At 47.8% G+C, this 16,594-nt stretch overlaps 1 protein-coding gene across 1 annotated transcript in view; it reads right to left on the minus strand.

Moving 5' to 3' along the window:
* Positions 1–16,594, minus strand: part of LOC135247900 (synaptic vesicle membrane protein VAT-1 homolog) — a 30,198-nt gene that overhangs the window by 6,998 nt on the left and 6,606 nt on the right. Inside the window, exons 3-5 of the mRNA XM_064321873.1 lie at positions 5,502–5,670; positions 3,998–4,087; positions 2,414–2,655 (exon numbers count right to left, since the gene is read on the minus strand). Of these exons, the coding sequence (XP_064177943.1) occupies positions 2,414–2,655; positions 3,998–4,087; positions 5,502–5,670 (501 nt within the window). The remainder of the gene's footprint in view (positions 1–2,413; positions 2,656–3,997; positions 4,088–5,501; positions 5,671–16,594) is intronic.

Consider the following 16,594-nt stretch of genomic DNA (forward strand, 5'->3'; position numbering starts at 1 on the left):
GGGGGACTGACGATTGCGCACATGCACGTATTTGGGGGGGGGGTGGAGTCGCCGGAGGAGAAAGCAACTGGTACTTGAAAGAATGCTTGAAAACAGGAGTAGGCGTGGCAGGACCTCCATCACTGCTGCAGCTGTATGTAAATAACGCATACAGGTAGACCCTACAATTAACCAATCATTCAGCAATTAGTACCAGCACATAAAGCGCTCGTTGCCTCCTCATTATCAGAAAGATGACAAGATGATGCACTTCAGTACGATTACTTTAATTGTCCCCCAAAAACCTATTTGGCTGTTGTAACAAGGCTAAATACATAAGTAAATAAATTGATAAATAAATAAATAAATAAATATTGCCTAGAACACGACAGACTAATATTACAATTCAGCCCACTTTAGTTCTGATATTACTGATATAATCATAGACAAGGATAATATTATCACTGTCAGCATGGCCGCTGTGAGTTTGCAGAATCAGAGCCATTCTGCTGTGAGAGGAACGGGACATACATTTCGATGCGAGTGGTGGGGTGCGGTCTTCGGTCTGTCTCAAATGACTGATGCTGCGGAAGCATATCTCTGAGATCATCTAAAGCTGCGTTTTACGAGCCTGTATGAAGACCTCTCAGAAAAACCACGGACATAACACACAGGCAGGAACCTGTTGCGGTGTTGTGCATGAGGGGGTGTCTGGCATGTTTTTCTTCCTCATTTATTGAGCTGGATTAGGAATGCAAGATCTCATGCTGGAAGGAAAATTAAACGAAAGGTCAACACTGTACACTAATGCATTTCAGCCTCCATCTCAATGCTTCCTTTCTTCATTTTCACACCCCCTCCCTTTTATTAATCTCTGTCTCTCTCCAGCCACCCTCATCCTCTGCTCTTTTCTGCCATTCATCCCTTTCTCCTTCTCCGCTATTAGCATCTCTGAACGCTCTGATCTCGGTCCACTCTGAGATTGCAGCTCCCTTCTTCCTTCTTTTTATTCCTCCATGGTGGGACCACTCCCCAGACAGACACAGGCATGCCTGTGGAGGTCACCATGGCAACATGAGCAGAGAGAAAGAGAGAGAGAGAGAAGAGAGAGAGAAAGAGAGAGAGACAGAGAGAGAGGGAGAGAGAGAGAGATAGAGAGAGAGGGAGGGAGAGAGAGAGAGACAGAGAGAGGGAGAGAGAGAGGGAGAGAAAGAGATAGAGAGGGAGAGAGAGACAGAGAGAGAGGGAGAGAGAGAGAGAGAGAGAGAGAGAGAGAGGGAGAGAGAGAGAGGGAGAGAGAGAGAGAGAGAGAGAGAGAAATATCAAAACAGCCTGATTCCATTCCCGTGGCATCCCTGGGTAATTCACTTGTTTTCGCTCTCGGAATGATTCCGATGATTATTCAGCAGGGGAAACTGCACGAAAGAGCACGGTGTCCACATACCAGGCCAAACCTGAGGCTTAAATGCCAAAGTATAACGGAAATGCGTGCACTTGTTTCCCGGAAAACGACAGAGCAATTCTCACCCACTCATTTAGCTTAACGACACTGCCCTGCCTCTCTGACCTACACCCTCTGACCGCTAGAGCTCAGAACAGAACAGCAACAGAGGGGGCAGTGACCTGTTGAAATCCATTGCCATGGAAACCGCGGCGTACACCTGCACAAGCAAATGCTTCATTAGCGTAGCTCCTCCCGCCAAGCGAAGCCCGCACCCCGACCTCCAGTCTACCGAGCCACAAGCCAACAGATAACGGGCACTACAAACAGGAGGGGTAAACATAGCCTTTTTTGGTAAAGCTGCATTTAGGCTGAGCATGGGGAGGATTCGCCTCTAAAGAGCCATTATCTGGCCACTTTTTCATCGTTCTCAGGCAGCAGGAATGTAGCAAGACATTTAGACTTTCCCTATACTGTGCACTTAAGTTTCTGAGCCAAAAATGACCCGGGTAGAATGCAAGCTTAATCAAATTCGCCCTGCCATAATGCCTCCTCTTTCCTGGGTACTGGGCCTGGGTCGGTAGCATCGTAATATATGCCAGCTCAAGCCTGGTTTTCATTCAATCTCCTGACTGATTAATTCAGGTCCTCACTGGGTCGAGCAGTCAAATTGCCAGCGTTCATCGCAGACATACATCACGGCAGCTGAACCATGCCTTCGGGGCTTGGGGGACCAACCAGCCCTGCAGTCACAAAGAATCCAGGCATCTAATGGCAGGAGATTCCCTCAGGATTTACCCAGACCCTTATGAAGACATTCACACGAACGCACACACACACACAAACACACACACACACACACACAAACACACACACACACACACCCACACACACACACAAACGCAGGAACGCACGCACGCACGCACGTACACACACACACACGCACACAAACGCACGCACGCACACAAACTCTCTCTCTGCCCTGGTCTTCACCTGCTCAAAGTGATAGGTGGAGTCCACGCGGGGTTTGATCTTGCCCTGGCTGTAGAGCTCCAGCAGTTTGGCCACCACCTGTGAAATGAGCTCATACTCTCCGTCCAGGTAGCCAAGGTGGAAGCCGCACACAGACTTGTTGGAGTGAATGAGGCTGCCGGCGTTGGTGGAGAACTGGTTGTACCAGGACTTGGCCACGGCCAGCAGGTTCTTCTTCTGGCCCGTCAGCATGTTGGCAGTGCCTGGTGAGGAGCGGAGAGGAAAGAGTTAAAAATAACCCAACACATCAAACTCCCCATCAAATAACCTCCAAGTATAACAGATATTAAACTGGGTTAGCCCTGCTAATTCATTGTTTGCTGATTTGTGTTTTACTATACAACTGTATCACATAAAAACATTTAATTCGTTCAGTTAAGCATTTTTGAAACTATTTGCCACGTCAATCACAGATTATGCCAACGAATCAGTTACCTATGCTAGCCTTGGATACAGCTGCCTGTTAGAATTTAACAGCACAAACAACAGACGGGAAGCCCAGAATAAGCACAAATTGACTGTGCTGCAGCGCCCGCCTGTTCCTGCCCGTGCTTCGCTTTGACATTTGCCCGCGTCGTTTCACTCCTGTGCTAAATGAAGAGCGGCCGTTTCCCGCGGCAGCCCGAGCGGATCGATGGCCGGCCCCCGGCACGCGGCGGCAGCTCGAGCGGAAGCGAGCGAGCGGCAATTACCGCGCGCGAGACACGAGGCGCGGCGGGAGCCCCCCCCCGAATGCGCTTTTCTGAGGAATCGACTCAAATGATGCACCGAGGAACTGATGTGGTACTCAGCCGAATCGGTCACGCTCATTCCGGCCTTGCTTCCCTGATCTCTAACTCCTCCTATTTGTCCTCTTTTCCTTCTTCCATCCCCTTACGTGCACTTACTCCCTCACCCCCAATGACCTCTTGCTGTGCCCCAGTACCCTGACTCTCTCTCCATCATTCACTCTCTCGTTCTCTGTCTAACCTCACTCTCTCCGGACAGAGACAAAGGCAGCTCACACAGCGAAGGAAGCTCAGTGCGCTACAGTCAGATGCATTCCAGATCGAGGGGGGGGGGGGGGGGGGATAGAGCAGCCATTGTTATCCCACGCATACTTCTTCTGATAAGCTGCAGAGCATGAGCAGTGGGATTGGACCGGTGGGGAAAGAGAGGCCATCTTTATTTCCCACATGCCGGGAGGACAGCTCCGCCCACCAGCGCGTGGGCGCGGGACGCGGATCGCCGCCTTCGCCGCGGCCGACCCACCGGACGCCGCGGGCGAGGAAGCGATAATTGAGTAGGTCCCCGCGGGTCCGGCGCGCAACTTCGCCCGGGACGTCCGATCTGGTATCGCCGACCGGCCCTGACAGGCAGATGAATAAGTGATCGACCGCCTTCCCTAATTGCTCTCAGGCGGAAGGTAAAGCTCCTGTAAGTACTAAAGAGGTTAAGTGCTGAATGGAGTTGCTGTTCACCCCGGCCTGGTATCTGGCCGGAGGCCTCTGGTTCACCCGAGGACACGACCCCCCCCCCCCCACCCCCCCCCCCCCCTCCCCTCACCGTAAGTGATGAGCTTGCCCATAGGCTTCAGCAGGTTGAAGGCCTTGTGGGTGTCTGAGCCTCCCAGAGGGTCTAAGATAATGTCCAGACCTGAGAAACAGAAATAGGAGGGGGGGGGGGTGGGGGGGTGGTGGATGAGAGACAATGAAATCACTGCTTCAAAATTGCTAAAGGCTTCCTTGAGGAAACCCACTCAAACATTTAAACATTTTAACCATAAACGTCTTTTTCCGCTCACTTAAGTGGAGATGTTTAACCACACCCGAATTTCAAATGGTGGAATCATTTGGGGGCGTAAAAAGCCTTGTGTGGCTACCAGTTCCTTTCAGAATCAAATTAAGCTTTCCACTTATTTTCCGTATGTTTGTTTCAGGTATGTTAAGGTATGAATGCTATCATATTGAATGCAATTATACTACCCCCAATTAGGCAGAGACATTTGCAGGATTGGTTTATCTTGTGATCATGTAACATTAAAGCAGCTTTCTATCTGAGGGGGGAGATTACCAAGACATGTTTATGCCGTGCTCAAATGGGAGGAGGAAAGATACATGCAGCAGAGAAGGTGGTAATGGGAGGAATGGAATCTTTTCCAGATAAGGAATAAAATGTATTAATCAATGCTTACTTTTAATGTATCCAATATCATGCATGCTGTCAGATTTAAGTACTGTATCATACAGTGCTGAGACCGCTAACGTCACCAGCCGTTGCTGTGAAGTCATTGACCCAAGAATGTAATTTTTCCAATCTGGAAAGCCCAGTTTTACTGGCAGGCCTGTCCCATTGTAGCAACATCTCCTGTCAACGCAGGCAAACACAGAGCAGCGCACGGCCTCCAAAATGAGAGCGGCCGGCTGCCGGCTGTTCCCCGGTCGGGCCGTGGATTCACTGCGCTGGGGAATGGCACAGGCTGGCATAGGCTGGCACAGGCAGGCTGCAGGCATCCGTTTGTACGGAGAAGCTGAACTGCAGTGGGACTGAAGAAACTCTTCATTCCTCCCGGGGTTCCAATTACCACCCTGCAATGGCGCGCTTTGTAGCTGAGGAGGTCGGTATTGCACGCTGCACCAACGGAAAGGGCTTTAGCAAGGAGTTAACACCTGCCAAGCCAAATTAGGCCGCTTATGTCTGTCCAAAGTGTCAGAAATAGGATTCCTCTAAAATGAGAGGGGGAGAGCAGGCGTACCACATGTCTCTGTTATCGATGTCCTAGGAGAAAAATTCTACAATAAAATAATCCTCATTGAATAATATAATAATGATAATTAATCATATCACTAAACCAAACAAGAAGAAACACAAGGCTGAATCATCTCACACAATCACAGTCCGAGCCAGCAGCAGTTTGGGTCCAGACCAAATTTTATATTTATGATTACACATAGTAAATCCCCTCTATCCGTAGATCCACTCCGCCTACATGTTGGAATCTTAAGACCAAGAATGTGCTGGCATGGGAGTCGTCCTTGCTGCTCTGGGAAATGTAGTGCCGCACTCTAACCTTTGGGGCTGATCTTGCGGATCTCGCTGACGTAGTCCTGCGTGCGGTAGTCGATGGCGTGCGCGACTCCGCCCTGGCTGATAGCTTCGTGCTTGCTGGCCGACGCCGTGCCGAACACGCTCACGTCCTTGACGGTCTTGCACAGCTGCGTAGCCGCGATGCCCACGCCACTGGAACGACCGAGAAGGAAGAGTATGACGAGAGTCGGAGGAGAAATGAGACTCAGAGAGAACACAGAGACTCAGAGGGAGAAACACTGAGACTCAGAGGGAGAAACACAGAGACTCAGAGGGAGAAACACAGACTCACAGAGGGGGAAACACTGAAACTCAGAGGGAGAAACACAGAGACTCAGAGGGAGAAACACAGAGACTCAGAGGGAGAAACACAGAGACTCAGAGGGAGAAACACTGAGACTCAGAGGGAGAAACACAGAGACTCAGAGGGAGAAACACAGAGACTCAGAGGGAGAAACACAGAGACTCAGAGGGAGAAACACAGAGACTCAGAGGGAGAAACACTGAGACTCAGAGGGAGAAACACAGAGACTCAGAGGGAGAGACACAGAGACTCAGAGGGAGAAACACAGACTCACAGAGGGGGAAACATTGAAACTCAGTGGGGGAAACAGACTCACAGAGGGGGAAACACTGAAACTCAGAGAGGGAGAAGCACTGAGACTCACAGAGGGGGAAACACTGAGACTCACAGAGGGGCAAACACTGAGCCTCAAAGGCAGAAACACCAAATCACAAGGGGGGAAACTCTGAGACTCACAGAGAGCCTGAGACAAGCAAACTAAAATATAATTTTCCTCCAACTGTTGAAAAATGACTCCTGAAAATATAAGCATGCACTCCACATTAGAAATCATGTCAAACTAATGAAATGAAGAGTTATCAATTGTAATTAACCCATTCCCTCAGAATGGGCCCAACTGATGAGAAGACATCTCATTATGTATTTGTGTGTATGTATAGTGCATGAAAGGTCTTTGTGTGTATTGTGTGCTGTCACAGGCAACAAAAATAGAGCCATCATTGTATTGTGCACTATGCAGAAAAAAATCATTAAGTGTAATTACAATTTTTTGGTTACCCTGGTGAGAAGATAAAATTGACTACAGCAGTGTGGTACCCAATCAGCAGAATATGACTGTATTTTATTTTAAATGTGCTCATTATCATTCTTTGTATTCGGGGGTGGTGGTTCTGGTTTCCCTGGGAGAGGTCCACAAAGAGGTTTGGGTTTCTCTCTGGAGCCATTTTGTGGCAGTACGATTCTCAGGGGTATACAGACAGCAGCTGTCCCACACAGGATTCAAACTCACAGAGTGCATTGGGCGTGTGAGCGATGCGCTATTAGCCAGTTTACTGCACTGTAAAGCATAAACATTCAGAGTGCCCCATCTGAGTCATTCTTTCAGGAGGTGCACTGGTTTCCAAGTCCATCCATCTATCGCCCAAGGCTTACAAAATGGAAGGTGCAAATAAAAGTCTGACTACCTGGTCGTAGATCCAGCTTACAGAGGCGTTCGGTGTAAAACAAAAAGGCAGGAAGCAGAGGTCTAGTTTTTTAGATATAGGCTCCGGGCGTGTGCCTCGTGGTTGTTCCCTCAGCAGTAGGTCAGTGCAGGGCCGGCAGAGCAAAGCAACAGTGCAGACACAAGGGGGGGTCCTGGGTCCTGCAGGAGCCAGCGAGCAGCTAACCCCCGGCAGCGACAGGCTCCTGTCCTTTTCTCTGCTGCTCGTTTCCCCTCAGGCCACAATACCTGAGGCCTGCGTTCGGTTTGCGAAGCCACCGCAGGTCTTATACAGGTGACTTATAATGGGTACCCTGGGAAATTGGAGGAAATGGGAGGAGCGAAGCGGACCGGGCGTGCTCACAGAGACGTACCTCGGGAGCGGAGAACCTGGTTCTGCCGCGTCATCACGAAACATCCACGTGCAAACGGACACAAGTATGCGGACGCGCACATCGACGCCATATGACACATATGTGCTTCCTCACAAGCACAACACATTACGTTACGATCACTTAGCAGAAGCTCTTTTCCACAGTGACTTGCAAAAGTGAACAACATCAGTGTTCAGCCTCAGGAATACTATAGTGTGAGACTTTCCAAGAAAGCACAGAAGGCTCATATACATTATAATTAAATAGGTAAATAACATTACACCCGTCTTAACTCAGGTATATATATATTCCCTAAAGGGAAATACAAAAATAAGAGAGATAGTCGAGGGAAATAAAAAGGGGAGCGACTTGGCTGAGTCTGGGGAGATTATAGATCAGATGAGCAGCAACGTTCTGGATGAGCTCCAGAGGTCCGATGACAGGAGAGGGAGAGGCCCCGCAAGGAGGGAGTTGCAACAGTCCAGACAAAAAATGGCCTGTGCCTGGATGAAGAGCTGGGAGGAGTAGGTGGTGAGGAAGGGACACGTTCTCCAGATGTAGTCCGGACACACACACACACACACACACATGCCCACAGCTCTGACACACAAATTCGCCTCACACAAGATACTGCAACAGAACGATTTATTTTCCTTCCACACCCACATTAGGAGGACCAAAGAAACTCGCATTCGCCTTTGTTGCTTCTAATCCAAAAGACCTTGAATCAGAACAAACTCGAGACTTCCCGAAGCCCCCCAAGATGACCCAGAACGCCACAGAGCAACGGCGGTAATCCTGGATAAGACCTGCGAGCTGCGAAGAGCGGGGGTGAACTCATCCCCTCAAGTACGGAGGAGTTGCCAAGGAGACCACAGCCAAATTGGATGAGGGCGAGGGAGCAGAGAAAGTCATCTTTGCTTCACCGGATTTTATTCCATCAGAATCAGAATGCATTAGGTGTTGAGCAGAAGCCAAGCCCTGCACTTACAAGTGGCTAATTTGTGCAGGAGCTTTCAAAACTGCACAACTGAAGAAACTGAAACCCTTCCTGTTGCATTTTAGATAATAATAATATGTGTGTGTGTGTGTGTGTGTGTGAGTGCGTGCGTGTGAGCGTAATCATTCAGGGGTTCAGGCTATACAGTTCTCCTCGAGTGTTCCGTGTAGTTACAAAATACCGGACTCAATATTTTTAGCATCGATGCGGATTCCTGTTCCTAATATTGAAGCAACGTTCCATCTCCAGACATCTTTAACACTAGCACTCCTTCATTCCTTAGCGACTCAAAAAACAATGGAACCTCCTCAGCTGATCCAGGTAATGCTCCAGGGTGTACAGCCTCCATAGGGATGATTGGTCTCTGGCCACAAAATACTTTGGAATGGACTTAAAACGGAAAGCAGCAGGACCTCAGTCTCTCCAGTCCAACAACCACAGCAGCGGGACGCTTTCTCCGCCCCGATTTAAAAAAGCTCTGAGGACACATACGCACAGACAAAAACGCTCACGGACACAGCCGTTACTGTGAGACATTAGGGTTCTGTCAGAGCTCTTCACACCTCTATCAAAGTGCATTATTACAGGACAAACCGTTTTGAACCTGTTGTCACAGGGGTTCGCACAGCACCAAAAATGCAGAGTGTGTACAGCAAAAGGGTGGCTAACATCACAGATATTCCTATAGATCCACCAGATGGTCAACCTGGCATTCTCAGTATTGAAATTACTGCCTCCCGACCATTAAAGTCAAAACATTACAAATTCTATAGCTTGTCATAAGCTAATACACCACCAGAAACTCCAGTTACTAACCCAAGCCTCCCGTCATTAAGAAAAACAGGACAAGTAAGGAAACTATGAGTTGACTATGTTTGATCTAAATGACTATCTATGCTTAGACTACTCCACAGAGCCACAACGAGCCTGCTCTTTTTTTGCCAGTATAATAGTTTTTGATACTCTCATGCAACACCCACCCCTCCCCTGTCTTTTCTACCCTGGTACAGAGACATGGGCACGAGGTTCTGTCAGAAGGTCTTGGGTTTGGAGGCCCCCCTTTGAGAGCCCCTGGGAGCAGAAAGACCCGGATGCGCCCTCTGACAGCTGAGACAGCCGGTCAGCCCTGTGACACCACCAACCTCCCATCACAAGACCACAGGCACTGGCGCCAAGCCCCACCCTCAGCCACACACACACACACACACATACACAGATATCACACACACAAATACTCACAGGCGCACACCACACACACACACACACACACATACATACACACACATACATACACGGACAGACATGTGCACACACACATGCATACTGACACACACACATACGCATACACACACACACACACACACACACTTACAGGCCCACACACACACACACACACAGACATCACACACACACATACTTACAGGCCCACACACACACACACACACACACGCACACACGCATACACACACACGCAGACACGCACACACTGGAGAAGGGGGAAGTCAGAAAACAGTCTTTCAAGTGTGCCTACATTGCTAATCTTGGCAAACATGTGCAGATTAATTTAGCCAATTATCCCATATTATACCGCCCCACCTCTATCCCTCATGCATTCTCTCCCTCCCTCATACTGTTACTTTTCCACTCAAGTGCTTGGTGCTTCCCATTGTCTTGAGGGTGTGCAACAATGGAGACACACTCTTTATCTAACTCCGTGGCATTATAATTATTACACTCCCCCACCCCCAAGGCTATGTGGTAAATTCCAGCACCTAATTTCATTCATTCAAATTTGGTTTAATTGACTTGTTTACCCCTGAAATTTAACACATATCAAATATGGTTTCACAATGAGGACAATTGATGGGGCGAAACACACAGTGGCATGACTGGACGGAGTGTGGCACAGTGGGTAAGGAACTGCGCTTGTAACCGAAAGGTCGCAGGTTCGAATCCCGGGTAAGGACACTGCCGTTGTACCCTTGAGCAAGGTACTTAACCTGCATTGCTTCAGTATATATCCAGCTGTATAAATGGATACAATGTAAAGTGCTATGTAAAAAGTTGTGTAAGTCGCTCTGGATAAGAGCGTCTGCTAAATGCCTATAATGTAATGTAATGTAATGACTGTCTCACTCTCTCTCCCTCCGACAAAATCCGGCTCTAAATTTTGACGGCCTGATGAGATAGCCAGCCAGCCAAAATACGGAGGAATTTCCCCATAACCCTGAAAAAATTCACTCCGGTCTTCTCAGCCAACATTTCCACACCCATCGGTGCAAAGCGAAAACATCTGCGCAGAACACAGCGAGAGACAGAAAAACATACAGATAAAACTTCATGTTTGGGCCGCAGGTGTCTTCCATCATGATGTGTACTGAGATTGGTTTTCCTAAATGCTGTATGGATGGGGACGCCCCACTTTGACTCCGCGGTTGGACCGAAAGACATGGGCGTTCCGCTGACTGGTGGGGGGGGGGGGGGGTATTGGGGCTTGAGAAAACGATCTGATGTCACACAATCAGAGCCAGCAGGAGAAATATTGGACCCCACAGTGGAGCGCTGGAACGCAGCCCAGTCCCATCGCCGAGCTGTCAGCACTCCTGTCAAAGCCGTCTCCAGTGCTCCGCTCAGGGGAGCGGTCCGCACAATCCAAACTCACATTTTCATTAAACCCCTTTTGGGGGACAGGGAAGTAAACCATCTCAGAATGCAGTCAAGCTGACGCATCACAAGGAGAAGTAAAAATTGATACGACCAGCGTTTTCAAAAGTGTGATAACAGAATCACTACCCATGAGAATTCACATGAATAGAGGCGTGGGCTTTATCATGGTGGAAGTGTAAATTTATTGCAAAATTTGATTACGGTAAGATGCTTTCTTATGACACGCCATATAAATAGTGCTGATTTTGTACTGTACTGTTGATGTGGGTTACACATGCTTTTATGCTTGTCAGTAGTGTGAGCTTATGGTGCCATTCCTCATCTTGACAATTCATCCAAATTATTTTACTAATCTCACTCATGCACGCATGCACGCACGCACACACACCTGCAGTAGTGAAGGTGTCCTATGACCACAGGTGTTATTTGAGATTTAATTTGATGACTGGTCTTGATCTGTCTCTATACTGGGTCTGCTGTCTTTGGCCCTACCAGGCCGGTGATGCAGTCTGGGCACAGCAAGAAAAACTGGCAGATCCATGAAGGTCTCATCTGCAAACCTGCCTGCATCTTAAAGGTGATTTTTGCACAAACCTAAACATATTAAAGTAAAATAATGTAACTGGAAAAATAGTAACAAAAGATAAAATATACACACAGGCAGCCACACTTATCGCCAAATACACATTCATATTGTTCATGTGTTCTATAATGGTCCAGTTGATGATCGAGTGCATTCCATTCTGAGAGAAAGCTGTTCTTCAGAAACGAGAGGAAAAGCCTGTGACATCATCACTGTGGGACACAGATTGGACATGTTGGACCACAAAGAAGCAACTGGAGAGTGACCAAGAGCACTGGACAAAAATTGGATGATGACACTACCAAACAATTTGTCCAATCAATAGCGGGTTGTACAATTTTTGGAGGGGAAAAGCTAAGTCAGTTGCATTGGAATCAAAGGGGATTAGGCAAAGACAATGGGCCTCATTCACAAAACATGCATACGATCATATTTAATCGTAAACTGTGTAAGAACATTTCCATAAACTTTTCAACATTCATCATTTTCTTTCTTATCTATATTTGTTTATGGCTGTTTCCTTATGCAAATCACATAAACAGGATTGCGCATAAAATTGACAAACAGTCAGCATTCATCCTCTCATACACCTGGGATAGGCACAAAAAAAAGGTCTGCACATGTGTCATGAATCTCATAATGGATTTTCATAGGAATATTTTTAAGAACAAAAGTAAGAAAAATTTAAGAAACGTTTTGTGAATGAGGCCCAATGTCTTGCAGCCATTCAACATCTTTTTGGTGGACTGAATAGGGTGAAAGCTGTTATTTGCCTTTTTTGAAAACTTAAGCTACACACCAGACTATCATTTAACGTATGTCAAGAGGAAAAAGATTGGACATAGCCAGCTCTGACAGTGCAGAAAAGTGGCAATTATGTTGCACAGTAGTTACATCTAAGAAATGCCAAACAGTTTGTAATTTGGCACACAAGCAATGTAGACAGGCGGTCACAAAACTGGTGGTGGTTCTGGCCATTGGGGTCATTTGTGCATCTACCCATTACACTACATTGTAATGAGTTTTCACAGATACCCAGGTTAAACATCTACAGCAAGCAGAGACACAGATCTGAGGGAAGGCCTTCAATCATACTGAGACCCAGAACAAGCTCTGTCAGAGAATAACAGGTGCATTCCATTAACAGAATGCAATATGTAGCAGAGCTCAGTGTGTAATTCGGCACTCTGTTTTAGACTATCATTGCCTTGAGTTACAAGCCATTTTGCTCTCCAGTTTTGCCTCCAATGTTGGAGTGTTTTGCTTGCTCCTTTTCATTCTGTAATTTTCTAACCTGATGGTAGCTGGTGCGCCAGAGGACTGTGCAGCTGACATTATTTCACTGACCACAGGAGGTGCTGTTGAGCAAGGATAAAGGCATACAGCCAATGGCACAGCCAATTATGTACACCACCCATCCACAGCTGAACAGCACTAAGCACAAGCAGCTTAATGTGATACACCACTTGGGAGTGCTTTTTTACAGGAGCCTTTTTTATACAGTGAGCTAACCATATTTCTTGTTACGCTCTTGCTGGGTATAAAAAGCACTGCACTTCCCTTTTATACCAATGTCGGCAGTGAAAATACCACTTTTTCAAGCAAGTAATTTTGAACATGCACACTGTGCACTGTAAGCAACCAGGCCATTTTGCACTCACCTGGACATTACGTCAATATACAGCACTCACTGGAGGAATGGGATGAGATGGCACAGTCCTTTTTTTTCTGCATCAGAATTTTGTGTTCAAGATGTAGCCATGTTTTCTGAAATTCACTGAACTGCCTGAGCAGAGTGTAATATGAAAGGAAAGAGGTAACATGGCAACAGAATATGAGTTGCACACAAGTCCTCCACACTTCCCATTCACATCAATTAATGACCATGCTCCAGAAAGTGATAACTACATTCAATGGTAATAACAAAGATTTGGCCCTTACCCACCAAATTTGAGCACAGGGATAATACTGCTATGAGGCTCAGTTCAAAACTGTTTCAGTTCACAAAACACAATGGTCCTCTGACTTGGGCACAAAGGCCCAATGAATGCCTACTGGTTGCCTGAGGTTTTTATAAGAGCGCACTGGTGAAAGAGCACAGTCCAGAGTGCATATGAGCCTGTTATGGATGATGATGTCACCCTGCAGAGGCGAGACAAGAGCTCCATTAGTTCCCAGCGTAAACTAAGCTAAGCACTGGGCATGATGCCACTTTGAAGATCTGACTCTGGCTTGTACCACACTGGCTACATATATGGACTGACAAACAGATCACTAAACCGCACTTTGCCCCAATCGTGAATGGCCTGCCAGTCAGCACAAGCCGCAGTGTCCTGCTCGGAAACCCGTTACTTCCAGCAGCTAACAAGGTGACACTTTCTCCAACACTTTAACACTCTTTTCTTCTGCACAATTCAGATTGTTTGGCTTCCAAATCCACAGGCACCCACTCAGTATTTTCTCTCTCTTAACCATCTCTTTATCTGTCTCTGATATCTCCCGTCTTCCACATTATCATCATCACCATCGTCATATCTTCTACGTACTCAACTGCTTTATACCTCACACTCTTCAAGCCTCAACTTCTCATTCAAATGTTCAAATTCAAATGAGCTATATCGATTTACAACGTCTATGTTTAACGCTCCGACTCACATTTTACCTCCACCTCTGCCCTGCTTTCTCTCTTTGCTCTTTGCTCGTCCTTCGCTCTCTCTCTCTCTCTCTCTCCCCCACTCTTCACACTTATCATCTGTTTTGCAGAAGAATTACCCTCATCTTTCTTCCATCTCTCTCTCTCTCTCTCACACACACACACACACACCTATACCCCGCTGTTCTCCGAGGACAGATCCTGAAGCTTGGCAGGAAGCGCGGAGAGGGGCGGGCCTCGAGAGCCGAGTCCAGCCGCAAACGGGGCTTTCAGCGGCAGGCTTCGGGTTCAGGGAGAGGTCGGAGGGAGATCTCGCGTCGCAAAAAAGCGAACGGGGACCCAGCCGCCAGCTCATTCGGCGCCCCCTCTCGTTACAAAGCGAGCGGAAGCCCGAGCGCGGCGCCTCCTCCTTGATAAGGAGGTGTTGACCGGGCGCCCGAGGGAGCGGCCGGGAGAGCGGAGCGGAGGATGCACATGTGCGTGTCGGCGGCGCGTGGGCGGGGCGGCCAGGGGAACAATAAGCCATTGTTGAGAGAGGGGACCGGAGGAGTCCTGAGCCCTGAGCCCACGAGTGAGGGAGGAAGGTCCCTGAGGCTGAGCGCACTGCGCGCGGGGGGGGATGGACTCGGATGGAGCCTGCGCTCAGCACTCGAATGCCTCGTCACGTCCGAGGCGGGGTTTCTCTGGAGACACGGTTTGTCGGCCCGGTGCGCCACTCTGTCGGGCTGGGGGCAGGGCGGGGAGGGGCCGCCGACTGGGGGAGCGACGAAGGTCCCTCGTGGCCCCCGGGTGCAGCGGCGGTACTCGTCGTGCCGTTTTCCGGAGCCAAACACGTCCGTGTTAATGAACAGAGAGACGCTTTCAGGGCCCGACCAGCCAGTGTCTTCCATTCAGGGGCGTGTGCCGTTACCACGGCACTGCTAATCAAAAGGTCCGGCAAACACCGTGTTCAGTGAGCCATGACCAATGACTCACCGATGAATTGCAAGACAAACAGAAAATAATGCGGACATAGCCTTTTTGTTTTCAGTCATCTGATCTAGTAGAGTGTCAGTGGTGCTGACAGGAAGAATGACAGTTCATCAAATGTACCTTATGCTGATGAGTTTAACAACAGGGTGATATCCATGACATGGAATAAGGTCTAAGATTAGATCACACTACATATGGATATATGGCAGATTCATGTCTGAGAGATGGAAAAATGCACAGCAAAAGATGTGTTCATACAGCTACAGGAGTGTTACATTCAAACCAGTTTGGTTTTGAATCTAAAACAAGCAAATCAGTATGCCGGTATTCCATCATTTTATTCTGCTTGCCTTTAAAAATTTCTCCGAGTGTGTTCAAGAGCATGAGCAGAGTATTGCTGAGCATTACTCAAACAAGGGATTATTCTTCATTAGAGGAAAACAAGGTGGACTGACACAGACATTTATAAAAATGTATTTTTCATTCTTGCAACATCTCCTCAGTGTTGCTGCTGGGATAACAAGGCGAGACTTGCGTTTTGAAGCACTTGAGCACTGTTTCACAATGCTGATTAGCAAATAAAATAAGCTAGGAAAATGGAATGAAAAAATTCAAAGAAAACACATTTTCTCATCCACCCACTGAGACATACACACACACGTGTGTGTGCTCAGACACAGACAGACACACATGCACAGCACATTTCACACTGAACTCTAGAAGCAGCAGATGCTTAGTTCTGAAAGACAATCATCAGCTTCAAAAACCCTGCCTGACAGCACTCCAGTGTGTCAGGACTCAGACAGCAAAATAAAAAAACAACAGCACGTGATCATAAAATCACATGATTTACAGCGTGCTACCATAGAAACGTCTGGCTGCCGAGCGCTGAGGTTACCTTAGCACTGCTAATGAGGACAAAAGAGGAAGCTAGAGTGCGAATCGAAGTTGGTCGGGCGTGTGGCACCGAAGAGGAGTCGAGCGATGGGTACCATGACACCCCTCCTGGTCTTCTGAGAGGACCCCAGGCATGAAGACCAGACCTGACACTGCACCCCAGGAAAAATGACTTGAGACTGAATAAGAGCTGCTAAATGTAGCATACTGCCTTCTGAAGTCAGAGTTAACTTTCACTATCTGAGTCTCAGAAAAGGAAATCGAAGCGGAGGAAGTGGTGTCGTCAAGGGCTCAAAAAAATGTAGGAGGGGAACTGACACCATCTCTTTAGTCTGTCCAGTGACAATTGTGCAAATGTATCTATTTTTATTAAGCAGGCATGAGTTCTGTTCTCTGTTTATACATACGGCAGGACACTTAGAACC

This window comes from Anguilla rostrata, chromosome 2, assembly GCF_018555375.3.
Source record: "Anguilla rostrata isolate EN2019 chromosome 2, ASM1855537v3, whole genome shotgun sequence".
In the NCBI taxonomy this organism is placed as follows: Eukaryota; Metazoa; Chordata; class Actinopteri; order Anguilliformes; family Anguillidae; genus Anguilla; species Anguilla rostrata.